Raw genomic sequence first — 12,189 nt, forward strand, 5'->3', positions numbered from 1 at the left:
ACCTCCTCCTCCTCCTCCTCCTCTCTCTGTGTTACCTCTGCCCCCTCCTCTCTCTGTGTTACCTCTGCCCCCTCCTCTCTCTGTGTTACCTCCTCCACCCTTGGGTCTCCTGGGACACGAAGCGCCGGTTTGCCATGGGGACCACACCTTTTGTCTGTGCTCCGTAGGTCATGCTCCATAGCCAGCCTGTGTGTTTGTTAATAAAAGTCTTCCCTCATAGGGAAACGGTGATGGTACACTGAAGGATTTTTCTTTGTTGCTGCCACAATGTTGAATTTCCCCAAACCGCTTTGAGTCTGTGTACGGAGCAGCGTATCACCCTCACTTGTTTGTCTGTTTCTATCTGACACTGTCATCTTTCTCTTAGCCCCACACATATCTAATGTCCTATATGGTATATAATATATATACAGGTAAATTAATATAAGAAATATGTCTGATGTTTTTTTATTTTCCTAAATAAAGGTGATTCAGGAAGTACATAATATAAATTGTGAAACTATTGTATGCACACAGAAACAAAGCAATTCTTACTTTTACACAGTTTTAGTTCATCTAATATGAATAAGTATAAAAAGTACATTGAATATTTTTATGGCCCCCAAATGTGGGCTCAGGGGACCACAGGGGCTTGACAGGTGTTCCCAGCAAAGTGGTGGACTGTTTCAATGAATTGTCAAAGATTTACGTAACTGCAGTCTTTTTCACTTATAACTTTATCGTAATTATGCATAAAGTCTTTTGGAAGTACTCAAATTATTCCAATATGACAGTGATCAGGACCAAAACAGAGTAGGATCCATCCTCTAGAGTGGATTTGTGGGGTTTCCTGTCAAGAAAACTTAAAACAGGAAATTTGCTGCTTTTCACAGTTTAATTTTATAAAATGGAGGACAGAGCAAATCTATGGCTTTGGTAAGTATGATGTCATCTGTATTGACATGTTATAGACTACATAATGAATTGATTAATAGATTAATTAATGGGCAATACTACAGTTGCTACGGTCATGCAAATTAGTAATTATTAGACAAACAGGTGAATTGACAATTTTTATATTTTATTATTTTATATTATATATTATTCACATGTTAGAAGTGTAAGTGAAGGTTTAACTGTTCAGAAATTACATTTTTTTTATTAAGAAGTATTTATTCGCCTTAAAGTGCAGTTTGTTAGAGAGAAAAGTTTTCACAACGTCACAATGACGTTGCATAAGAGGAGAAAAAAAGCTCTTCAACTCCGAACAGCTGAACGAAACCAGCGAGCGAAGCCTGTCATTGTCTCTTGGTGCTTCATGAAAGCTGATTTTAAACTTTGCATTGTGCTCTAGTCTGGGAGTCCAGTCCAAAACACAAACCACTGGCTCAGTGTTTGTTTTTTTATTACCGAGCCACCGTGTAACGCTGTTATTGAGCTTTACAGCCTGCAGCATCTGCTAACAGCAGCTAGGCTAGCGTAGCGAGCTAACCGGAGCAGACCGTCTCTACGGTCCGGTAGCCGAGGGTATGAGCACAGATACTCTGAACTGCCTCTGGTGTGTGAGACAGCTTTGAAGAAGGTCAGTTTGCTTTAATGATTGGTGGAACAGATGATTGCGCAGTCAACTGACAACAGACACTATCGAGCATCCGGGCATTTAGAAGAAAACCAACGTTTGCATCAAGCAAGGTTGACACTTGAGCTAACTGCAGCTAGCACGAGCGCAACACGGGTGCGTCAAGAATTTGTTCGAGGTGTTTTGGGACCAGTAACAACAGATGGCGACCAACGGAGACAACACACCCGGTCTCGGCTCCGGTCGACACCGGTACGAGTCAGAGTCCGACGTTGGCCTGACTGTCAAAAGCTTAGCACTGCTGTGCAGCAGGGACGAGGACGAGCGAGCAGCGTCTCTGGAGGAGCTCAGTCAGGGGGTTCTGGCGTGTTTGGGATCGGACCGGCGCGGTTCGGCCCGGCTGAGTAAACAAACACTTTTAAATCTGCTTCGACTGTCCCGGTCGTGTCCACTGCAGGAGGTTCGGGGGAGAGCGACTGAGCTGCTGCGAACCGCACAGGTAAATGTTGGGATAGTATTTTTAGTGGTTTTTTTTCTTTTTAGCACTAATGGTATTGCTTTAGCTGCTTATCATAAAATTCTAAGAATAGGTGAATGATTGAATAACTGTTCGCGATAAGGTTAAGGTCTGATCAGTCAAGAGTTATCAGCTGATTAGCACTTTCCATCAGACTGCTTGATATTTCATCAGACGTTGAACTGTGAGGTGACGCAAGACTCCGCTGTGGTGTGCACAAACAAGCGGGCCAGACACGCCCCCTCCCGGTGTCCTGAACAACACATCGGAACGTCCCCCCCGAGCCTCTCCACAGCTCACTGCACATTCTAGTAATATAAAGAGTCAAAGCTGGTGTTGGAGGCTTTTTCAGTGTATGTGTCGTCTCTGTTGGAGATAAAGAGCGGTGACTGTATTTTTTGCCGGCCTTCTGAAAGATGTCTGTGAGTTGAATGCGTGGTTTGGGTTACAGATTTTGTGGGCTGTGAGGTTATAAAACGGGCTCTCCAGTTTCAGTACAGCTGCTGCAGTCTAAGTAAAGTCTAGTCGAGTTCATGGGGGTGAAAGCTGTATGCAGATTTCTAATTTATTTATAATTTATTTATTTATTTAAATAACATGTATTTATATGTAAAATCAGTATTATTCATGTGTTCTGAAGTGTTGAAGAGGATCTAACCCTTTAGTTGTTTGCTCAAAACATTTTTTTAAATTCTGATGAATTAATTCATACGATTTTAAGACAATGTAAAGCTGAAAAAAGTAAATTCATTGATTTGTCGATCAACAGAACAACTGCTTGGATGATTGATTTCTCATTTTTTTTTTAGCAGAAAGGCCTAACACTCTTTCATTCCAGCTTATCAGTTGTGAAACTTTGCTGCTTTTCTCTGTCTTGCGTCGTTGTGAACTCAATATCTTTACGTCTCGGACTGTTTATCAGAAAAAACAAGTAATTTGAGGACAATATCCAACAAGCATTCTGTACTATTTTCTGACATTTGATACAGTAGCTCAAATGATTTGTCAGTTTAATCGGACATTAAATTAGATATTATTTCACTGTGTCATTTACCAAACTCTCTGTGTCTTCCTGCTTAGGAACAAGGAGTTGAAGTACCTCGGGCGCTGGCATCAGGCCCAAGTGTCTTTATTCCTGCAAAAGAGGTGTGTATGGCTTGTTTTTTAAAAGTACATCTATTTACCCCATTATTAAAGATACCAACAATTTTTTTTTGTAAATGTTGTGATCGTGTGAAATCACAAAAACTTGCGGTTTTCTTTCCAATAGTTAATCCCATGAGGGTTGGAGCAGTGTATATAGTTGATCACCATTTTTTTTCCCCTATTTGCCATATAATGTTCATTGATTAAACTATTTATATAAGGGATGTAGTGTCACAAGTTGATTTCAGGGAGGCACAGAGCTTGCCTCCATGTCTTATCCAAAGACTGAACTGGGCTTGTTTCAGGCTGGCATAGTAATAAACAGTGCAGCCGTGCAGCCAGCTATTCTGCTGCAACACCTGTTGCTTCATGTCATCAAGACACGCAATAACGCACACGTGTTGCAAAAGCTGATGACTCAAAATTCTAATTTAATATGCGACTTACTCCAAGCTTTCCACTGGAGAGAGTGGAAATGTTGCATCAGCTTTTAAAGGCCGTTCATTTCCAGCTGTGAGAGAACCATTTTTCAGTGAATCTTTACCAATGTGTCCTCAAGCATTGTAACAATATAAAGTGAGTTTAGTTGTCTTGCTCTTTCTTCTTTTTAGATGTTGAAAGAAGTGCTGGACCAGGACATCCTCATTGAATCTTTCCTTTCAGTGGGCCGCGTGGACCACATCACAATGGTGATGGCAATGCACCCCGCCTACCTCAGCTGCTTCCTGAGGACCCAGCATGCTTTGTTGGAGATGGACGGCCCGTTGCCCCGTCACTGGAGACATTACATTGCTGTTATGGTAAGAGAACCGCAGTATATGCTAATGACACCTATCGGAGCTTTTCAGATCAATGCCAGTGACTGCATTGAGGGCCTCATGTGCTCTCCTGAAGGTAAAACTTTACATTCAATACAACTACTGAGGTCTACAGGAGTACACGGGTCAACAGAGCTGCGACTCAAATGGCAATAGAGTCTTGTGTCGTTCACAGTGAACATGTAGCACTATCAACATTATGATCAATCTGGGACGGACAAAAGTTAGCATAGGAGTCCTCTGTTATATTGAGACATGGTATTGAGTTAAATGCAGATGGAATCGCTTCTTTAAATTTAGCTACAACACTATCAGATAGACATCTAGTGTAGAAACGTTTCCCTAATGGCGTTTACTCCAGTAGTAAGAATTCAAAAGTTATTAGATAATGGTTCGATTTAAAAGAAGTTTCTGTGGAAAGACTATTATGCCAGAACAAGGTTTCACTATCGGCTCTCAATGAGGTTGTCCTCTTTTTTTCCCCTATAAAGCTTGTAATGGATTGTTACTAAGCTGGGTTGGTCAACAAATGAAACAATATAGAGTCCATAGTGGGATGCATGTAGTGCATATTGCGGAGTTAAATCCTGCAAGTTGTGACTTGGCAGGTTAAATCATAACGGTGAAATGTTTTTATTCATTCTATTCTATATTCATAAGCCTATGAGGAGACATTTTAGCGGTACTGACCATGTGTTAGTCTTGTATTTATTTGCATCTATATTAATTTATTTTTGAGTAACGGCTTAAACATTCAAAGTAATGTCAGACTCTGCGGCTATTATTTTCTCTTGTTGTGAACAAGTCAAGTTTGCCAAATGTATCTTAATACAGTTATGAATAGATTTTATTATACTAATATTGCTGTAATGCTGTTTCCTCTGCAGCCCACTTACAGTCAGTTCAGCTGTAGTGACCAATGAATAGATGCATTCACACTGAGTCATGGGCTGAAGCGGCCCTTTTAGTGACGTGATAGAACTACACTTCTGCTTTCCTACACTTCCAACAGAACCTCTCACAGTGCCATAGCTAGGTAGAAACCGCTGCAGCTAATACAATTAATTGAGTTAAGTTTGAGTTTGTGTGCCAGTCACAGTAGCAATAGTCTGACTCACCGGATGTAGACTGTGGGTATAAGCAGGCCATCGGCCGCATATTTCAGCCGACATTGTCCTCCTCTTCCGCTATCTGCGCTTTCTATTTTGCAAGAGCAGCATTGCAGCATCGTGTGCTTAGCGTAGCCCCAAGACGACTGTGATTTGTTAAAAGAAATTCAAACAAGCCAGAACTGCCTTCTATAGCAGAATGTGTGCAGCGGCTTTGCGACCCTACAGTAGCAGCAAGCACTGATGATAATGATTATTTCCAACCCTTAATCCTTGATGAACCATAACCAAACATCTTATAATTTGCTGGAGCTGTGAAAACGGTAACCTGACAAACGGATGCACCTATTGTTGGAGCTACATGTGAAACAGTTTGTACATCTTACTCTTCATTAAATACAAAGAGAGAAGTTATTTAATACTATAATCTTCACAACTTGAACCTGATGTTTATATGTGATGTCGTTTTGATGATCCATCTTGGAACTGTGTCACAGCTTAGTGCCTCATGAATGTTTTGTGCTCATTAAATTAATGTCTGAAATTGAGATCTCTGACTGATACTACTGATATCTCAATGAGTAGTTGTAGATACATTTAAAGATATAGTGGTTTAAGTTAACTATTGCATAATGCACATTTTGAAAGCAATAGAAAAGTCAGGAAACAAGATCATTTTGGGTTGTCGGAATGTAAAAATCGGGGTGAGTTAAGTGATCTTTTCCAAAGAAGAAGATGACAGATGCACTTGGCAGGTCGTTCCCTGCTTGAGGGTGTTTGCAGCTACTGTATCCTAGTGAGCCACTAACAGGGTCTGCCAAAGACTGATCCTCTCATAAACATTTAACGATGCTCATCGCTCATATATTCATCACATTAGCTGCCCTTTCGCTTCAGAAAGGCCATGTCATTAGACTCAAAATGATCTATATGAGGAGAAATGTAGTTGTGTTGCTTTAACCTCTGAGCCCTTTTCATATTGATGGGCATGGTCAGTTCCTATGCATTATGAAAACTGGTATGCACAGAGCAGTGATTAAGCTGTGCTTTTAATGGATGGGGTGATTATGTTTCGCAGGCTGCAGCTCGACATCACTGCTCGTACCTGGTGCAGCAGCACAGCGCGGGCTTCCTCGACGCTGGAGGGGAGGAGAGCTGGCTGAGTGGCCTCAAGTACGCTCCCACCAAGCTCCGCAGCCTGCAAACACTCAACAAGCTGCTGGCACACCGGCCCTGGCTCATCACACAGCAGCACATCCAGGTCAGACACCCACTAACTCCTTCAAAAGTTCAGTTTCTTTATTTACAGGGACACTTTGCAGACATGATTCATACAAAACACACAAAATCCTAGACACTGATGGACGACAACAAACAGGGCATAGATTACAGAGTGGTTCTATTCAGTGGGAGTTTTTAAAGTAAACAAAGCAATCATAGCAATCTGTTCAAATGAGCAATCAGTTTAATACAACTGCCCTTTTAACGTGTGAATGGCAGCAGAAACGAGGGAAAGCTTATATCTCTTAGCCCTCATGCTAGGCACTTTAAAACGGGGACCTGAGGTAACGGTTCAAACAACTTTGACAATACGGAACATTAAAACTGATTCAATGAAACAGTTTGTCATCATATAATAGTAAATTGATCTAATTCATTATATTCCTGACTGTATCTGAAATGACTCACTAACTCACTAAAGATATGTATAATATATTCTACTGTGATTCACCTTTTGTGGCATTTTCTTGAGGCTTTCCTTTGTGATTAAACTATATTGTCAGGTGTTATTTTAGCCTCCTCTGTATTCGGTGGTCATAACTTGACAACAAGAAGAGTCTATGCTCTCAAAAAATCAAATGTTATCCTATTTATATCAAAAATATATTGTAAATCTAACTCTTGTCTCTCAATTGGAAATAACCCAATTGCCCAGGTGTCCTCCACTAGTTTTGAGAGGCTTTATAACTACACTTTCGTTAACGTAGTCCGCCATGTTGCACCGCCATGTCTCTACAGTAGCTCACAGTAGTTCTCAGTCATGCTTGTGAAACTGGTGACGTAAGCTGTAGAGCGCAAAACCACCAGCCGCCGCCTGACGTCCGTGCTAACAGTTGTAGCACTAAAAACAAAGTGCAGCCAAGGCTGACATGAATGTCCTTAGTTTTGCAGGTATACAAATGAAAAGATGGTGCTTGATAATAAGTTAAGGATAACCAAAAGCATTACAATTCATCCTGAGGGGAACATGAATGTCTGTACAAGACAATACCACCCAACAAACCCATTATAGAATACCTCACTTACCCAACACCTGCCCCTCTACCCTGCAGGAACTGGTGTGTCCCGGAGCAGAGCCTCGCTGGTCACTGGCTGAACTCATACATGCTGTGATCCTGATGGCACACGCTCACTCACTCTGCTCCTTTGGGTGGGGATGCGGCTTGAACCCTGAACCTGACCACATTGGAGGTTATACTTTCCAACTTCCATCACCCAGTCACCTTCCCCGAAGCCCCCGCAGCCCTCACAGCCCTCACAGCCCCGCTCATGAGGATGGCAGGCAAGAGGTGAGTCAAACTGTGTCTGTGGTAAAAAAATGACTATGTCAACAGAATTCCAGTGATGTTTTACCAGTTGCGCCGGTTTTGGAACAGTTGAAGATTCATGGCATATTGTTGATTTACTGTTAAAAAACAAAGAACTAAGTAAATTCCTTTTTCTCTCTCTATCTATCTATCTATCTATCTATCTATCTATCTATCTATCTATCTATCTATCCATCTCTCTCTCTCTCTCTCTCTCTCTCTCTCTCTCTCTCTCTCTCTCTCTCTCTCTCTCTCTCTCTCTCTCTACTCCAGTTGGGTGACGGAGCCATGGAGGTGGAGGTGTTGATGCAGAGGATGGTGGAGCTGCAGCAGCAGGAGGAAGAGTGCACACAGGAGGAGATGGTTACTCGCTTTGAGAGGGAGAGGAGCGAGAGCATACCAACCAGTAAATACATCGTGTTCATCCCATGCGTCATTCTTTGTTTGACGTTAGTTCACTCACTTTGTCACTTTGTCTTGTGTTTGTTTCAGCGGTTGTGCGAGAAGCACCACCTGATCTGGTGCTGCGTCTGGTGGAGGATCCAGAGTTCAGATACGAGGACTTTGCCCCCAAAGGAGAGCAGTCGCCACCCACCATGAGAGCTCAGGTAGTGTGTTCAAGTCGAGATCACATTCCCAATTTATTTATTCACACTTTTTACAGTATACACAGGGCCTCTTGATTGTTTTTGCTAAGTTTCAGAGACCTGTGTTTGTTGATGTTGGTGTGTGATGTGTGCAGGACTATTCATGGGAGGACCACGGCTTCTCTTTGGTCAACAGACTACTGCCAGACATGGGCCAGCTCCTGGATGAAAAATTCCAGGTACCCTCACCTTTAACCTTGTAGAAGTGCACTAAAGCCCCTTTCCCACTGGATAAATGTTATGTTTAGTAGTAAAGGTTACAGTCGGAGTTCATTCCATGGACAAATCACTCTGCTGTAGTCAAAGGTATTTGTTATTACATCAGGGTGGACACGCTCATTTTACGGTGCTTTCTTTTTCATCTCAGCCACAAATTCAGTCTGTCCACATCCAAGCATTGAACATTGTTCCAAATTAGTGGGTAGTAAATAACCACTGTAACATTTTCACTGGCCTCCATGCTGCTTTCTACTGTTCAACCCTGTTTTCTGTCGAATTTGTAACCTCAAACACACCAGGAAAAAACCCAGAAAGGCAGACAATCAGACAATCCGACAGAGACACATTGCTACAGGCGAGGATGCTTTAAAAATGACACAGCACTTTGGGCAAAACTGAGCAGTGAAGCTGTGTGCACAACCTGGATTGAAAAAAATGTATTCAAGCAGACAAACTACATAGTTAATTGTAATTAAATACAGCTAATATCAACCTTTTGACTGCATTTGCCATTGTCCCACTGTTACTACCACATCTACTGGCGATGCACAATGCAAGAAAGCAGTGCAGACCAGGCGCGCCTTACAACAGGTAAACTGATCCGGGCTATACTTGTCCACTGACAATGTGAAAGGAGTCGATCGCTTATTTTTAGTAGGGTTTTCCCGTATTTAAAAGAAACTGCATACAGGTGCTACTTTTGGTGGAAAAAGAGTATAAAAATTACCAATAAGCTGATTTAAAAACTGATGTGTGGATAACATGGAAGGTCTATCTGTTTCAGGAAGTTTAAGTGAGTGATGCACAATGTTAGGATCTTGGTTTCAGCTACTTGAGGAGCCTACATGCTGGTTTACACGCTTGAAGTGAAACTACTTAGTGTCAGGAAAACAAGTGGTTGGTTCCCAACCTTGAGAACGCAAGATAATTATCTTTTTGCTAATGTTTGCATTTTTCAATGATTGATAAACTCAACAGTTCTTATATTAAACAGTCTGAGACTGTAAAATTACTCTCTTCGCTTTGTATCAAGGGGTCACAAAAAAGTAGTAGATGCATAGTTGTCTACACCAGGGGTCTTCAACGTTTTTCAGGCCAAGGACCCCCAAACTGATGAGATGGAGCAGGGACCCCCTACTATATATATTGTATAAAATTGTGTTTTATATTAAACTAGGCCTTGTGCCATGTATAAACATACCTGTTATTGTGCATTCAATACTAAGCTATTCAAATAATACACAGGTTCATATATTTATGTTTTTATTTTAAACATGTGCAAGGTACAGTGAGTAGGGTGGCCGTGCCACTGCCATTTAGAAACATGATGATAATCATGCCTACAAGCTATTCAAATTGAGTTTTTTTTATTTTAAACATAAATGTGGAAACAAAAATGAGTGATGGCCTATTTGTGCCACTGCCATGCATAAACGTACCTGTTATTTTGCATACAATACTGAACTATTTAAATAATGGACAGATTCATGTTTGGGGAAAGAAAAAAGAATTGTCTAATCAACCAAAAATTTCGCAGACCCCCTGCAGTACCTCCACGGACTCCCTAGGGGTTACGGAGCCCTTGTTGAAGACCTCTGGTCTACACCCTTCAGTCCAGCAAAGAGATCAGCAGCACACACAGGAATTAATGACCAAATTATGTAGAATATGGGGAAAAACACAAAATAGATAAGGTTGAGGTTGGCGTCCGGGCAAACAGATGATGACATTGGCTCAGAATACTGTATAGCGGGCATCATCAAATGGCGGGCCGCGGCTCGCACCTTGATCGACTGCCATGTGCTAACGGCCATGTGTGCAGTTTATCCAGGTACTAGAACAAAGACTTTGTCGTTTTTTCTACTTTTTTTTCATGCTGAAGAAATGTATGAACACATCTCTGGTAAACACAAGATTTAAAGGGTGCTTTTGTGTGATTCTTTGTGGAGAAACAACTACAATCGATGAGTCGACAAAATTGTGTTAGTCGACTAAGAATTTCTTTGGTTGAGGACGGCCCTAAATTATGTTGAAATGGTATGGAAATGCTCAATGTTAATTTTATTTGATTGGCGTATGGGTATAACGCAATTTAGATATTATGAGGTTCTGACCTTTTCTGGGAGGGGATTTCATTGACTGGACCTCTTTGAATTTTAATTGAATACCCATGCTGTATACATGAATTTATCAGATCAATTGAGATTTAACTACATCTTTGCAGGTTGTGAGCACCATGACCTACCATAGGATGGCCATGCATGAAGGTGTGGACACTCACACTCTGAGAAAAGCTCTGTGGAACTACATCCACTGTCTGTACGGCATACGGTCAGTGCTCTTAGAAATCAGGTTTTAAAGTTTCTTTAGTCTCTGCTGTGTCATTAACTTGTTATTGTACCTGTGCAGCTACGATGATTATGACTACGGCAGCGTGAACGTCCTGTTGGAGCGCTCTCTGAAGGTGTTTGTTAAGACCATGGCCTGTCACCCCGAGCAGACCACGGCTCGTGTTTACCACGCATTCTGGAGACACTTCAGACACTCCGAAAAGGTACAAACGTGTTCAAACACGCACACCTGACCCGGCCTCTTTAGCCACAATCAATGAATCATTTGACATTTTAACACATCATCTCTCTTTGGTACCTTCTGAACAAAGAATGAATGATTTGACATTTCAGCGTGTCCTCTCTTTGTTTCCTTCCTTTTTTAAATGTCATTAGAGAATGAGATTTTGAATTACAGACGAGACTTAAAAGTGAATCATCTAGTAACCTGAAGGTGATTTCTTTGTTGTTTTTGTGTTGCAGGTTCATGCTAACCTGATAGTGATGGAAGCCCGGCTACAAGCAGCCCTTCTTTATACCTTACGAGCCATCACACACTACATGAGATGACGCTCTCACTCACACACGTTTTTTGCAAATGTTGAGCCAGCTGTGATGTACCACAACCCAATGCAGAACACAACATGGACAGACAATCTTACACACACACACACACACACACACACACACACACACACACACACACACACTACAGTGAATAATTGTTTATACATATCCCCAGTTTCAGTGTTAACGTTGTGAAGCTGCTTTGGTACTGGGATATCTGATATTTAAAACTTGTTACTTATTTGCACTGAAGTGAATCGGGTTTTGTTTCCCCCAATTGAGCCTCAAGTGTTGCTGTGAATATCTTGCACATGTTTCCGCCACACACAGACATATCTTTCGAGTAAGGTATGTAGGTGGAGTAAGGTCTGGTATAACTAAATCATCATGATTGAAGTGTTTATTTTACATGTCTGTTCAGGCCAATAATCTGTCACCCACAGATAACAGCTGTTCATCTCACCATGACTACTCTGGCCTCAGTCCAATCTGTTTGTAGCAAGCAGAGGCTGAGATGAAAACAAAAACAAATAACTTGTATTTTTATAAACAATAAAAAGTTACTTTATCAAAATGTAAATGGTGTGTTGTGTCAGGACACCATGTTCAAGCAAAAACCACCAGACTGCATTATCTGCTTTTTTATTTTTAAATGGGAAGTATAAGAGACTTTATTATGAGTTTTACATT

The 12,189-nt window shown here is 41.3% G+C and overlaps 1 protein-coding gene across 2 annotated transcripts; it reads left to right on the top strand.

Annotated features, from left to right (window-relative positions):
- The first annotated feature begins 1,253 nt into the window (after window positions 1-1,253).
- Window positions 1,254-12,079, top strand: sesn2 (sestrin 2). Of its 2 annotated transcripts, none has more exons than XM_068728598.1 (11): window positions 1,254-2,057; window positions 3,156-3,221; window positions 3,833-4,021; window positions 6,227-6,409; window positions 7,482-7,718; window positions 8,010-8,142; window positions 8,229-8,344; window positions 8,479-8,562; window positions 10,827-10,933; window positions 11,012-11,156; window positions 11,416-12,079. In XM_068728598.1, exons 1-11 carry the CDS (start codon window positions 1,761-1,763, stop codon window positions 11,500-11,502), a joined length of 1,644 nt encoding a protein of 547 aa, XP_068584699.1. In that variant the 5' UTR covers window positions 1,254-1,760; the 3' UTR covers window positions 11,503-12,079. The 2 variants fall into 2 exon arrangements, with proteins under 2 accessions (XP_068584699.1, XP_068584700.1); XM_068728599.1 differs by lacking the exon at window positions 1,254-2,057 and adding an exon at window positions 2,388-2,497.
- Window positions 12,080-12,189: the final 110 nt, after the last annotated feature.

The sequence above is a fragment of the Cebidichthys violaceus genome, unplaced genomic scaffold (assembly GCF_023349555.1).
Source record: "Cebidichthys violaceus isolate CVI_PGR_0920_01 unplaced genomic scaffold, fCebVio1.0.p SCAF_42, whole genome shotgun sequence".
Taxonomy (NCBI): domain Eukaryota; kingdom Metazoa; phylum Chordata; class Actinopteri; order Perciformes; family Stichaeidae; genus Cebidichthys; species Cebidichthys violaceus.